The following is a 13,322-nucleotide window of genomic DNA, read 5'->3' as shown; positions in this document are numbered from 1 at the left end:
GGAGAAAACTATGTGCTCAGCCAGAAAATTGGCAAGAAAACAGGGAATTACTCTACGGTTCAACAAAACGTATCATAGCAAGTTCAACTGGTTTTCTTTATATTTTTTGTGATTACAAGTAAAGGAGAAAAAAATTTAAGTTAGGTTTAAAAAATGAGAAAAGTCTTAATGCAGGGCTACTTACAGGGGTGAGTGAAATTTTTCCTTTCACAATTTTTATTTTTATAAAAAAAATGTAGGAGCTTTGTTTTTTTATTTCTGACAAAGAGAGTCTTCTGTAAAAAATCACTGTTTTTTTTCTAGTTTTCAATAACTTGGTTCCCCTCTCCTTAACGCAATAAGAGCTCGATTAATGCAGAGAGAAGAACCAAGGGCACAGTTGGGTCTCTCTCATATTCCCTGTTGGTAAAATCAATTCAGAGAGAGAACCCAACGATATTGTAGACTAACAAAAGCTGACTCCTCTCTCTTTAACGAGATCCGACAGCAGTCTTTAGATAATAAATATTTAGAACAGAACTAACTCTAGAATAGCAACCACGTATTATTGAAGACAGCAGATAAGAAATCTTGGTACTTTCATAGAGAGAAAAAAGGAGGTGTTTGCATCTTGAGGTTTGTTTACCCTGTGACGTAGGTCGGTACCTACAACTTGGCCAGCAAAATCCGGAATATATATATATGAAGTCGCTTTACAACGCACTCTGGCGTTCTACGACACCCAAACGCCACATATGCCTGTCTTCCCAGAGGTTCTTGGGCAACTGACACCGTGACATCTCTTCGTCAACGCCCTGCCGCCAACCCTTTACGGGACGTCCCCGTCGCCTCTTCCCAGGTGGTACCCAATCCAAAACTTGTTCGGGCAACCTCTCCTCCGACATTCTTTGCACATGTCCATACCAGCATAACTGCCTGGACATGACGTCGTGCACAATATCTTTCTCAACCTTCATCACCTGGCGAATTCTCTCATTACGGACACGGTCCCGTCTCGAAATGCCGGCAGATCGCCGCCAAAAATCCATTTCAGTTGCCCTCAACATTTCTTGCGTTCTTTGAAATCCGGACTTCGAAATATGAAAAACGGACCATAATGTCAGATTTTTTTACTTAAATCAACTCATGATATAATTTCGAGCACTTTTTATAGAATGACTTATTACCATAAATTACACCATTTCCAAGAAAATCGATGATAAACGTCGCAGTACCGACATCATCAAAAAAAATTCCAAGATGCCCGAAATGCAAACACCTCCTTTTTTTTCTCTATGTGGTACTTTAATTTGAAGATTTGCTTCTAGGTCTTTACTGTGACATCCATATTAGAGTATAGAGTTCAAGAGAGGTTCAATTCATTTTTTTACTTAAGATCTATAATCACCTATAAATGGCATGTTTCACAAGGAATAATTTAGAGGGGCTTACAGATCCAATCTGAAAGGATTCCTGATGGTCACAAAATCTCTTTTAAGCTATAGGAACCTCTTTCCTATTAGTAAAGGTCATTATAATAATCAAGGAACAAAGCTGTTGCATTGAAGTCTTCATGAAGGCACATTGAGGATTGTGCAATTTTCATGCGAGTTGCATGTATTATTTTTAAGGCTAAAAAGTCATAGAATCTTAAGATTATCTACAAATTCTCTGCCTATTATACAGACTTCTCTTCAAATATTACGAGACATTCCTTTCTTGGCAGTGTATTTTTTTTTTTCTTCAAAGCTTTCAGTTTAGAAAGGAGCAGGGTACAAAAAACTTACTTCAACCATTAAAGTCTACATTTCTGAGAGCTTTTCTGAGAGTGTCCTAGGTCACATACTGAGGTCTGATACCGCATACTAACGGAGCATCATTATATGTAGCTAGCATTTATACAAGCAATAATGACTTTCCCTTCTTGTAGGATAGATTTCAGCCATTATTCAGGATTTCTTCTGATTTGATTTAATTTGATTGATGGCAACATTTCGCAGTAAAAATATTATGCACCTTCTTCTTTTGAAATATTCTTGGCTAGGGTTTAAATTTAAAAAAAAAAGAGGTTTTTTTGTTTTTTTTCTGGTTAATTTTGTGTTTTTTATTTGAAACCTTTAAAAAAAATGCAAAACAAAGTCTGGAATTATCAAAATTGAGATCATAACATCCATTCATGATGTTGATAGTGGGAGCCAATTAGAACAAAGTGATATCAAACTAAGCAAGATGAATAATCAGTACAAATGTAGCCAAAAAATGTAGGTACAGACTGAGTGCATTATGCATGTGCTTTCTGTTTATAGACGTACACTGATGTTGTGAGCACTAACTTTTGCGATCCATATTTTTATTTCATAAGTGTTACATAACGCATTAATTCCCATTTTGTGGAATAAGATTCTTCTTGCAAATGATGTGGGCATATGTTATTCAACTAGAAGAATAAGCGGTTGTCATCAGGAACGTGAGCTCTAACTTACATTTACGCGAAGGAAAAATAATCTTCAAGGGACCCCACTATGTGAAAGGATAACTTGAGTTTTTACATTTATAGGTATTATGGAAAACAGACCCAAGATTCAAATTGTAATGTTGTTTGCTTAACCATATCAATATTCACGCTGAGCAATAACTAGCAATTTTTGATCAACTTCCAAGGCTCATAAACCATCAGTGAGTAAATAAAAATTTATATTGGCACAACTGATATTCATTTACTGGCAACTAAATCACCATACATAAATAATAATGGTGGTACCAGGAATGGTAGCCTCCAGTTTTACTAGGGTTTTGAGAAAATTAACTGAGTAGTAGGTAAGGAATTCAAAAGCTCTTGAAAAGTCTTGATATCATTATTTCCTTTCCTGGACTTTCTAGGGCAGATTGTTTGGTTGACTGCATTTACCTGAGGCATCAGTAGTGTCCAAATAAAAAATAGCATCCACATCAAAATTTCTTTTGATTTTTTAGATACCTATTTTCAATCATATCAATAAATCTTTTGTTTACACCAAAGACTGAAAATACTTTGTAATTTAGAACAGTTTCCAGAATGGATTCAGAGCATATTCACACTAGGTGACTCTTCACTAGTTGCTCAAAAAAACAAATTTGCACGGTTCAAATAAAAAAATATAATATAGATTTTAACATGGATAAAAATATTAAATGCATTGTAAGTAATGACAATGGAAGGGTAAAAGATAGCTTAGCCTACTTCCTAGGTTGGTGAATGACCGGTTTCGGTGCATGGGCGGAGTGAGCATCACGTGTAGGTAACTGTTTTTCATGGTATGACTGGATTGCCTCGACAGGCTGGTCAGAAACTTTCTGGATTGGCACTCCAGAAACAACAGTTGATGATTTGGGTGGACTACGAAGAAAAAACAAACAAAAAAGTTAGTATTGCTACGGAATGCTACAATAAAGGCTCAAGTTTGGTGAGATAAGAAAAAGACTATGTTGCACTTCAGACTGCAGTTACAAGTCCTAGAGGTGGTCAAGATTTTGATATGGGATTCGACACCTTCACTTGAGAGAATGAAAAAAACAACTGATGAAATACAACTAAGGACATTAAATCTTACAAACTGTGCATTCCCATTTCTCACCACGCTTGCGCATAGTTACCCTTTTCTCAGACGCACCATGATACGACATGCAGCAGGAGGGAGAGTGATTGGGGTGATTATCCAGGCTGGCTTTGGGTTGGAGCAAATTCATTTTTCTCAAATACTTTGTAGGTGGTTGATTCAAGAGGGAACATTCTGAGACTTTACATAAGAAATGCAAAATTTCATATTAGAGGTTACAAAGTGTGCATCCAAACGACTTTCCATGGCTGAAAATAGAGGATTTGAAAAAGGCAGCAGCAAAAAATTCATAAACCAGAGGTCTTTTTTCTGATATATCTTTCAAACCCTTAATTCTTGAAGAGATGTTTGAGACCTTCATCAGATTATGTGAAATTTATACTTTAGTTTTCTACACACAACCAATTTAAAACAAAATTTTTTGGACTCAAAATAAGGATTCGAAAAAAGGCAGTTGCAAAAGTCTTGGAATCAGTCATCCTTTGTCTTGTTCACTAAGGTGGTTAACTCCAAAGAAAATGTTTAGAGATCGGCTTTCATCAAAGGCTGTACAATTTTCGGTCAGCTTGTAATAGAAAATACATTGAAAAAATTTTTGCCGCTGAGAGTGCATGATTTAAAAAAAGTCGTGGCAAAATATCTATAGACCAGTGGAATTTTCCTCATTTTTTTTTATGAGCTGTTGATTTTTGAAGAATATTTCAAGAAAAATATTTCTCAAAGAAAGTTAAATTCCCTTTCAGCTTGTTAAAAAAATCAATCGAAAAACACTTTTGCTTCCTAGAATATGAGGTTCAAAAAAAAAGTGGATAAAAGTCTATGGACTCCCCAAATAATGTCACTCATTGTAAGAAACATTTTGGAGAAACTCAGTACTTGAGACAATCATTCACCTGATCGAAACTTTAAACACGCTATTCTTATCAATATCCGGGACTTCTCCTTCTTTGTGGTGGCTGGACCCCTTGTGTTGAGTAATCCTCATGGCTCCTGCTTTTTCTGCAAAATAATGTCAAAAAATAAAATTAACAGAAGAAGTTAAAAAATAGAAAAACGATTCAAACTTAGGACTCTCATGTAATGAATGAAGTTTGATTAACAACCACTTGTGAGCTTTCGGCAACACAAGAGAAATAGTATGGAATGGTCAATTTTAACATCAACTTGGAAAATTAATTTCCCGCTCATCTACAAGATTCTAAAGTTACTGCTTTCATGAAATGTAAGACCCAAAAACCTAAACCTTAGTTGGCAATCTGTGCAGTTATGTACATTAAATTCTCAGAAACGAATCGATCACGATTGATGATCAAAATTTATTTTTGAATACATTAATGCAGTTTGAATTTTTTCAGAGGATGCTTGTACTAAAGGGGGTGTAGATACTCCATTAACAAATGCTAAAAACTTACTTTAAAATTTGATAAGTTCTGATGGAAATAATGCCACCATTATGTAGTTTTGATTTGCAATTCTGTCTTCCCTACTGTTGGCATTAAGTTAAAAGGAGGAAAAATCATTGGAACAGGAATATGTGAAAAAGGCCTAAGTTTTTGGCATCCAAGTGTGTGCATTGAAATCATATTTGGAGCTGAGCTCACCATTTCGACATACCTACCATAAACTAGTTGGCCTTCATTTCTGTGGATTCGCACTTTTACTGATTTGTCAATTTTGTCAGGCTGGAAAATGTGAGCATTTACGTACATGAATCATTACAAGAAAGAGGAGCCTTTAATATCTAGGTTGATTTTCCACACTGTCTATAAAAGTCAATCGTAGTATCAAAGTGGATTCATGAATCTGATTGCTAAGACAGATATACTTCAAAATGAGGATCTTCTAAGAAGGATGACATCCTTCACAAAAGTTGGTGACAATTTTTCAGAGAAGGGGGAAGCTTTCAAAAATTGACGAGACTTATAATAAGCATCGGATCAGATGGGTCAAAAAGTCAATCTTTTTGACTTAACGAAAACTGCGAGAATCTAGGTGATAAGAAGTGTTTACTTATGGCTAAAGTATATGCTTACGTGCAGGTGGGTGCCCAGCTTTGCATTCTTTCTCCTCGCTAGTCGACATGTTTTGATAACACGCGGAATGGATGATTTTTTAAGGGACGATTAAATATATCTTTGAGAACTGAAATTTCACTGAAGATTGCCAAGGTGGCAGCAGAAGAAAATTGTGAAAAATCCTGCGTCAGCATTCAAACAAAAGATGTAGTGACCATGCAGCGACGTTCGTGTTGTTATGTTCCCCTACCGCAGCGCGATAGCGGCTGTACTTTGAACTATGATGCAACTGAAAACCGCGCTAGGCGCGGGAGATTCAAATCGTCGCTCTTTCCGCGATATGAACGGTTGAAGGGGCTCATATCAGCGACTGATTGCTGGGACCCCTCATTTCCATTAAAACGTCTCTTTAGCCATTCCAGGGTTTCCATAATTTCTTTATTTTCCAATTCATTGACTATTTTACTTTTCCTCGACTCTATTTCCGAATTCTCGGACCTGTTTCAATCATTTTCCACTTCAATTTTTTTGGTTTTTTACTAAGCTGACTTCCGCAGAACTGTTGACAAAACCTCTACTCCTAGAGATATGTATATTGACGGTGTAGGTCGGCAATCACATAACTCGGTTTGCGACGTCGCAGACTTCCCGTCATACTTTATTTTGCGAAGAAAATTCTACATAAACTTCAAGGAATGATGTCAATTTGTTCTCCTTTAAAATAATTTAATAGAGGCGGAGATTTTCAGACACTGCAAACGAGTTATGTGATTGCCGACTTACACCGTCGAATAAAGCCGCTTTTATAGCGCTCTTTGGCGCTCTACGACACCTGGCCGCCGAAGTCCTCTATCCTTCCAAAGCCCTTCAGGAAGTTGGCACGTCCTCATTTCTTCTAAGACCCCCTGTCGCCACCCTTTCACTGGTCGTCCCCTTCGTCTCCTCCCAGGAGGAATCCAATCAAGCATCTTCTTCGGCAGTCTTTCGTCCGTCATTCTATTGACATGACCATATCAGACAAGCTGTCTGGACATGACGTCGAATACGATGTCATTTTCGACTCCCATGATCTGACGCACTCTTTCATTGCGGACCCGATCTCTCCTAGAAATTCCAGCCGACCCCCTCCAGAAATCCATATCCGTTGCTCTTTACATCTCCTGAGTCCGTTCCTACAGCTGCCAAACTTCTTACTTCTGGAGATTCAAATGTTAAAAAAAGGCACTAAAGGATGTTTGTTCACACTCTATCGCCGGAAGGTGCTGGGTGAAGTTGCTGATTGTGAGCCAAGGCACTACTCACGGAATTTCCTGACTTTCCAGACTGCCAAATACTGTCATTCTTTATCCACGATGTTAGGTACATCTTCAGGTGGAGTTTCCTTACAAAAAAAAGTTAACTAAGATAGGGCCCATCATGCTTTTAGGAGCACCAAATTTCTTAGACAATCTTGTCAATCAAATGAAGGAGAGAGAACAAGGAAATAAATACTATAGAATAAATGATTTATCTCCAACCTTTGAAAGGTACTTAAGTCATTAGAAAAAAGAGGAAGAAATAAATGGGCTAACCTAGAAATTTTCTTGTTTAACTCAACTTCAGGTAAATAAATTTAATTAAATGTTGTCAGTCTTAAAAAAGGATGAATTGTTTTTTACGATTGTTTCAATTTTTTACAAGGGAGATTTTTTTGACATTCAACAAATTATTTTATTTATTCTGTTAGATCGCCCGTTTTACAGAGAATACTTCCATTCTCCGTACAATTTTTTTTTTTTTTTTTTTTTTTTTTTTTTTTTCATTACTGTCTTTGAATGTAAAAAAAATAATACTACTATGGGAGAGAGGGAGGGAAAAACTGGATTGGCAGAAAGAATAACGACGAAAGAGAAGGGGAGAGAGAGATTGAAAGATAATTTATGATATTGTAAATATTTCTGGAATGCTTTGGTTGGGAACTGCACAAAACGAATGAATAAGAAGGGTTACGGTGCGGAGTGGCGAAATACATAGGCTTCTCCTCTTTCCCATATTGATAAAATTATGACTGGCTACTGAAATAATTTTGCTACTAATTGCAACATGGATAAAAAAAACGAACAACTGTGAGAATGATAAAGAAATTATTTTACTTGCAGTAAAAAGAGCAATCTCACAATTTTTACAATAAATCTAAAACTAGGGAACAACGAAGAATCCTCATTCAGGAGAGGTAACAGGTAAATTTTAATTTAAAAAACTTACCGATAAAATTTTCTTTCTTACAATACTAATGGCATACTTCACAATGATTCAGGAATAACTTGCAAAAGCACCTGACTGGGCTGCGGTAATGTGAGAGAGTATATTCTGAAAACTAATCACTTCACAGGACTGAATATGTATGTACTTAGTTTAACAAAACATCCTCTAATGTTGGTCACATGGACATGGTGTTAAAATGAGGAACTAATGTAAAATTAAAATTGACAAAAACTCCACTAGCATAACTAAAAAAATTCATGCTGGCAGGTAAGTTTAGGAAAGTGCAACCGAAGATAAACTAGGTAATACCTGATGAAAATTAGGGGTAAAGATAGAGTTAAAAAGAGTTGTTACAGGCATTTTAGGTGACTCGTGTGTTCACAGAGACATATCACAATTCAATCCTTTAACATGGGCATCAAGATTTACAGAATAGAGAGAGAGGGAACACTTTGAACCTTCTGTAAATATGGATACACACAATTTCAGTACGCAACATAGGCACTCTCACTCAAAAATTGTGGCGGCTTTAAATAAACATTTACCATCTAAAATGATGAATGATTGATAATGAATAATTCAGCACTTTCACTGAAAGCCTTGGCATTTTTCTTCTTCCTATGTTTTACAAGAAGCTTTTTAACTCGGTACAATTCAAGTTTCCGGTAGACGTTTTTTCATCACCCAATTCCTCCTAAAGGGATGCTTTTAAGCTAATTTAAGAATGTAACAATACAAAACGCAGGCACCACGTTTGAGCAAGAGTACCATAAAATTGAAAACAAGGTGATGTGATAATATTTGATCTAAAAATTAGAAAAATTGTTAACAAATAATCAATTACAAAAATTACAAAAATGTAAACAAATAATAATCCTCAATTAAAAATCTACGAAGGATTTCATCAGGTAGATTTGAGCATTTTAGCTTCCTCATTTAGCTGCAGCTTTTAAGCTCAAACTTTTTGAGGACTACTTGACTTGATTGTGATGCAACACTAACTTAAGAAGATCAAATTGAAAAAAATTGTGGCACTTCGGTGAAATTTTATAAAAATGTATAAGTAAAAGTAGGGACCAAGGTAAAATAACTAAGTGAAACAATCCAATAAAATAACTAAGGTAATAATTGATCGGTTAAAAGATTTTGGAATCGGCAAGTACAGTGACTCCTTGGGACAGGTTAAAGACTTTTTTTATGTTTCCACCATGAATGCAAAAAAAAACAACAAAAAAACAAGTGTCGATGGTGATAAAATTCACACATGTAAAAAAGTTTCAGCCCTTCATACCACCCCTGACATACACTCCCGGGCACTATAAGGAACGAAAATAAAAATATGCATTTTTTGAAAAAATGAAAAGTCAATCTGCAAGGAATTTAATGGGCAATGACTCTTAGAACAAAAATTTCAAACGTCTTCAATGCAAAGAAAGGAGCAAGCCCAAAATGAAAATTTTTGGGGCTACAAACAACCTTTTTAGTCACTCCATTAAGGGACTTTTGAGGATGTACAAATTTCGGCGATATTAAACTCTATCCCTCATGAAATCAACAAGTTGTTACAGCAAGGTTGAACATTGTGTGCATTTGACATATCAAGAACTGTTAAGCCACAAATCAAGAATTAAAATTGCACAAAATTACTGCAGTGGTGTTGTCATGGTCCTGTTGTCGCTGCACCTCAAGTAGCACCTTGATGCGCTTGTGACAGCAACAATATAATAGTTTTGCACCGTTTTAGATCGTGATCTGTGGTTAAATGCTTTAAGATACATCACAGCTGATGAAATTTTTGCCCTTTGTTAGTTAACTTAGTGATGTCATACAGGATTGCCTGCCATACGGCCAAAATTTGAATGCAATCAGAATTTCCTCCACATACTGACAAAAGAGCTATTTTAAGCCCCGAAAATTGTCAATTGGAACTCACTCATTTCTCTGCTTGTCCAAACGGTTGAAATTTTTTGCAAAGGAACGTTGGCTTCCTTGCGGACTGACGTGCTTAAATTTTTAAAAAAATGAAAATTTATTTTAATTTCCATCCATTGAAGTGTCTAGGACTCTATGTTAGGGGTGACGTAGAGGGCTAAAACTTCATACTTGTCAGTTTTATTACATTTGATGCTTGCATTTTGCTATTAGGATGAAGGCAAAAAAGAAGTTTCTCTTCAATCCACCCAATGACTCCTTAAGGCTAATTACACATTAATAGGGTGAAATTTTCGCATATTCTTCTGAATTTGCTTGGTAGGTTTTCTTTTTCCCATTTAATGATGCAAGGATTATGTGCAAAAATTATTTCAAACTTCAAACTGTGATGACATAAAAATAAAAAAAGGGCTTAATATATTATTCGGATAGATGATGAGGTAATAAAAAAAAAAAAGAGATGGAGAGCATAAAATGTACCAAGAATTCCTTAAATTGAATGCTGGAATCCAAATTGTGGATTTGCAGAATTCTGAGAAAACTCTTCTTCCATTTAAATTAAAAATAGTGGTTCAAAATTCATTCACTTGGTATGCAATAAAAAGCAATCATCAAAAAATCTAATCATTGATCATTAAACAATGATCACGGTGAATTTTACATTTCATTTGATGCTGTTTTGAGGCAACTCAGAAAAACTTTGCCAAATATAATAATTCTAGACAAGATTGGTTGAACATCCTTACAAATATATAAATAAATTGAAATGTTATCATGCGTAAGTGACGAACATGGGAAAATCTTGCCTAAGCAATTCATAAAATTCTCAGTAAGGAACATATTGCACTGATTTTTTTTTTCTAAAGTCAAGGTAATAATCAAAGATAATTGTAAATAACACCGATTCATATTAAAGATTGAGGTCTGTAAAGCCCTCAAGTCAATTGTAAGAAGAGCATTCAGCATTAGCAGTGCCTTCCTGCGGATGTAACACTCTTCATGACATGATGAAATAAAAATGTATACTTTCTTGAACACTAAACAAATAAAGCAAACATCCACACATTAGAGACAGGATCTCAGAGATCTCTAGAGACAGGATATCTTGAGGAGTTGCCAGTAAGTACAAATTAATCTAGAAATAGAGAAACCAGAACAAGATTAGGACAAGTAAATGCTTAGCGCACAAATTATTGTTCAACGGGATGTATGGACGGAACCTCTGATATCAGGCCAGCATCTTTTGCCATTGAATAGAACACAGAGCTACGATTCTTTAGTAGTTTAGTTGGTGCATCATACTCTACTATCGTGCCTTTGTCCAGAACAAGCACCCTAGAAGCAGAAAAATAATCATTGTATGGTTAATTGTTAGAAAGACAGAAGAAAACAAATATTTTATAAGTGCTCCACAACATTACAAAATAAGGATGAGTGGCTAGTTGAGGGTACTAGCCAGGTCTGAATTACTAGAGAAGCCTGAATTGTGGCTGCTTATGTGCTCAAGGTCACTAGACTTAGATTACTCGTAGCTGGGGGGTGCAGAGAGTTTTTAGCCTTCTCATTTTTTGAACCAGCCATCCCATTTTAAAAACCCTTCTTTCCCTAAAATTTTCAACAGTAGCCATTTTTTGCCTTTGTTCACAGATAGCCACAATTTAGCAAAAAACACAAGGATTTCCTTGCGATACTAAAAAAAGATGCAAATATTTTACTCCGCAAGTCCGACAAAACATAAATTTCACCAGGATTTCAATAAACATGGAAATTTGACGCAAATGAGTGCTGGCCCTCCTAATTTTCATAGCCTTCCTACTTTTCATACAAGCGGCCACATGATCATGTTCACATGATCGAGAAGAAGTTGAGGCTTCAACTAAAGACTGAAGGGCTGAGGATTACCCCTCATGTGGTTTTTGAAGTGTTAAAAAAAAAAAAAAAAAAAAAAATCAGGAATTCAGCAGTGACCTGTCAACCATCTGCTTACAGATAATATAGTAAGAGTCAAGAACCTACCTCATGGTCTGGAGATAAGTTACACCCTTGAGAGAGAAGGTTTTAGTAGCAATTTATCACAAAAAACTTTATCTTCACGACCTGAGCAAGTGGCTGACTTTTTAGAGATACTGACGGATTACAATATAAATGTGAGGAAATTTTAAGGGAAGTGCGAATTTTATTTTAAATTTTTTTTTAGATTTTCCTACTGTTTCTGGAAAAATGTAGAAAACTAGGGTCACAATACGTTTGAGAATTGTGGACATGAGATAGAACAGCAGGCCTCGATAGTACTTACCGATCTGAGTCCAGGATAGTATTGAGTCTATGGGCTATTGTGAGAACAGTGCATTCTTTGAACTCGGACCGAATAGTTGCTTGAATCAAATCATCAGTTTCTAAGTCTACAGCAGCAGTTGCCTCGTCCAGGATCAGAATCTTAGTTTTGCGGAGCAAGGCTCGAGCAAGACAAATGAGTTGCCTCTGGCCCACACTAAAAATCAAATAAGGAGAAAAATTACTAGTTTTCTTCAGTTTGAATTCCTTTTTATTTACGCTATCAATTGTCAAGCTGACCATCATACTTTTCAAAAACCGTTCATGAAATGCTAGATCAGTAGAAGTCTGATTTTATTTTTTTTTTTGATGCAGGGTCAAGCTGACTCATACATCACATTTTGAACATAAGTTCGACCTTCCTCAGACTACAATATAATTTTTGAGGTTGCATTGATTCTGTGAGAAATTTCTCTATTATCTGAGTCGACAGTTCGCAACTTCAACAGCTTGAGGATGCTGATGCTTTGTATCATCACTAAATAAGTTCCACTAAAATGCCATTTATTAACCAAAACTTTCATGAACAAGTAAAAACAAATAGCAAAAGCTACCTGCTGAGGGGGCGCCGCCCCCCCAGACCCCCCCTTTCAAATTATATATGTGAGACTTTGAGTATCATAGAAGTCGTGCGGCAACATGCCGAATGAAATGCCACAATTAAAATTATTGGATCAGATGATGAGCTGATAAAAGCCTTACCTAGTAATTTGGGAACATTTCTGACACACATTTGCTTTAACTATCACTTTGATTTGCGAAATACAAATCGTTTTCACTTCGTATGTAGTTAAATTTGATTTTGACTGACTTAGTTTCTGATGGATTCAAACTCATAATATACATTTAGGTTCCAGGGAAAGAAAAATGCAGAAGAGCTACACTTCACATGAATATAGATTGATTAAAAATAAATAATCCGAAGAAGTGATGGAATAAATGATAATTGTTTACTACAGTAAATACTATACCTAGGATTCCTAGGAATTTTAAAAAAAATCCCACCCATCACTAAAATAACCCATAATGTATATACTCGTGGTGCCTGCTCTCGGCTCGATTTCGCCGAATGGAATTCTTTATCATCGCGGTTGTCCTTGTTGCGTGCGGGAGGAAATGAAGGCGCGCTCGCAGTAGCAAGAAGCAGACGCGCCAGGTTGCTTGCGACGCGTGAATGTAGCTTAACCTCCACAGATTAACAAACCGTCGAGCAGCCACGCGA

At 36.1% G+C, this 13,322-nt stretch overlaps 2 protein-coding genes across 6 annotated transcripts in view; both read right to left on the bottom strand.

The window, feature by feature from the left end:
• Positions 1–3,101: 3,101 nt before the first annotated feature.
• On the bottom strand, positions 3,102–5,828 carry LOC109037394 (death-associated protein 1 homolog). Its single transcript, XM_019052025.2, has 3 exons — positions 5,609–5,828; positions 4,469–4,574; positions 3,102–3,355 (listed from the first exon to the last, which is right to left on the bottom strand). Exons 1-3 carry the CDS (start codon positions 5,655–5,657, stop codon positions 3,196–3,198), a joined length of 315 nt encoding a protein of 104 aa, XP_018907570.2. The 5' UTR covers positions 5,658–5,828; the 3' UTR covers positions 3,102–3,195.
• Positions 5,609–13,322, bottom strand: part of MRP (Multidrug-Resistance like Protein 1) — a 65,453-nt gene continuing 57,739 nt past the window's right edge. For all 5 annotated transcript variants that reach the window (XM_019052030.2, XM_019052028.2, XM_019052027.2 and 2 more), the window contains exons 30-31: positions 12,063–12,257; positions 5,609–11,101 (exon numbers count right to left, since the gene is read on the bottom strand). In XM_019052030.2, coding sequence (XP_018907575.2) covers positions 10,957–11,101; positions 12,063–12,257 — 340 coding nt within the window. In that variant the 3' untranslated portion in view covers positions 5,609–10,956. The remainder of the gene's footprint in view (positions 11,102–12,062; positions 12,258–13,322) is intronic.

This window comes from Bemisia tabaci, chromosome 5, assembly GCF_918797505.1.
Source record: "Bemisia tabaci chromosome 5, PGI_BMITA_v3".
In the NCBI taxonomy this organism is placed as follows: Eukaryota; Metazoa; Arthropoda; class Insecta; order Hemiptera; family Aleyrodidae; genus Bemisia; species Bemisia tabaci.
Note: the sequence above shows the minus strand (reverse complement) of the source record. Positions and strands in the feature narration are given on the sequence as shown.

What these genes read in the sequence shown, in the direction of transcription:
- LOC109037394 (XM_019052025.2), bottom strand. Translation starts at nt 5,657, where the DNA reads ATGTCGACTAGCGAGGAGAAAGAATGCAAAGCTGGGCACCCACCTGCA. An exon ending in AGCTGGGCACCCACCTGCAC is followed by an intron (nt 4,575 to 5,608) that starts GTAAGCATATAC and finishes ATTATTTTGCAG; the next exon opens with AAAAAGCAGGAGCCATGAGG. An exon ending in GTGTTTAAAGTTTCGATCAG is followed by an intron (nt 3,356 to 4,468) that starts GTGAATGATTGT and finishes TTTTCTTCGTAG; the next exon opens with TCCACCCAAATCATCAACTG.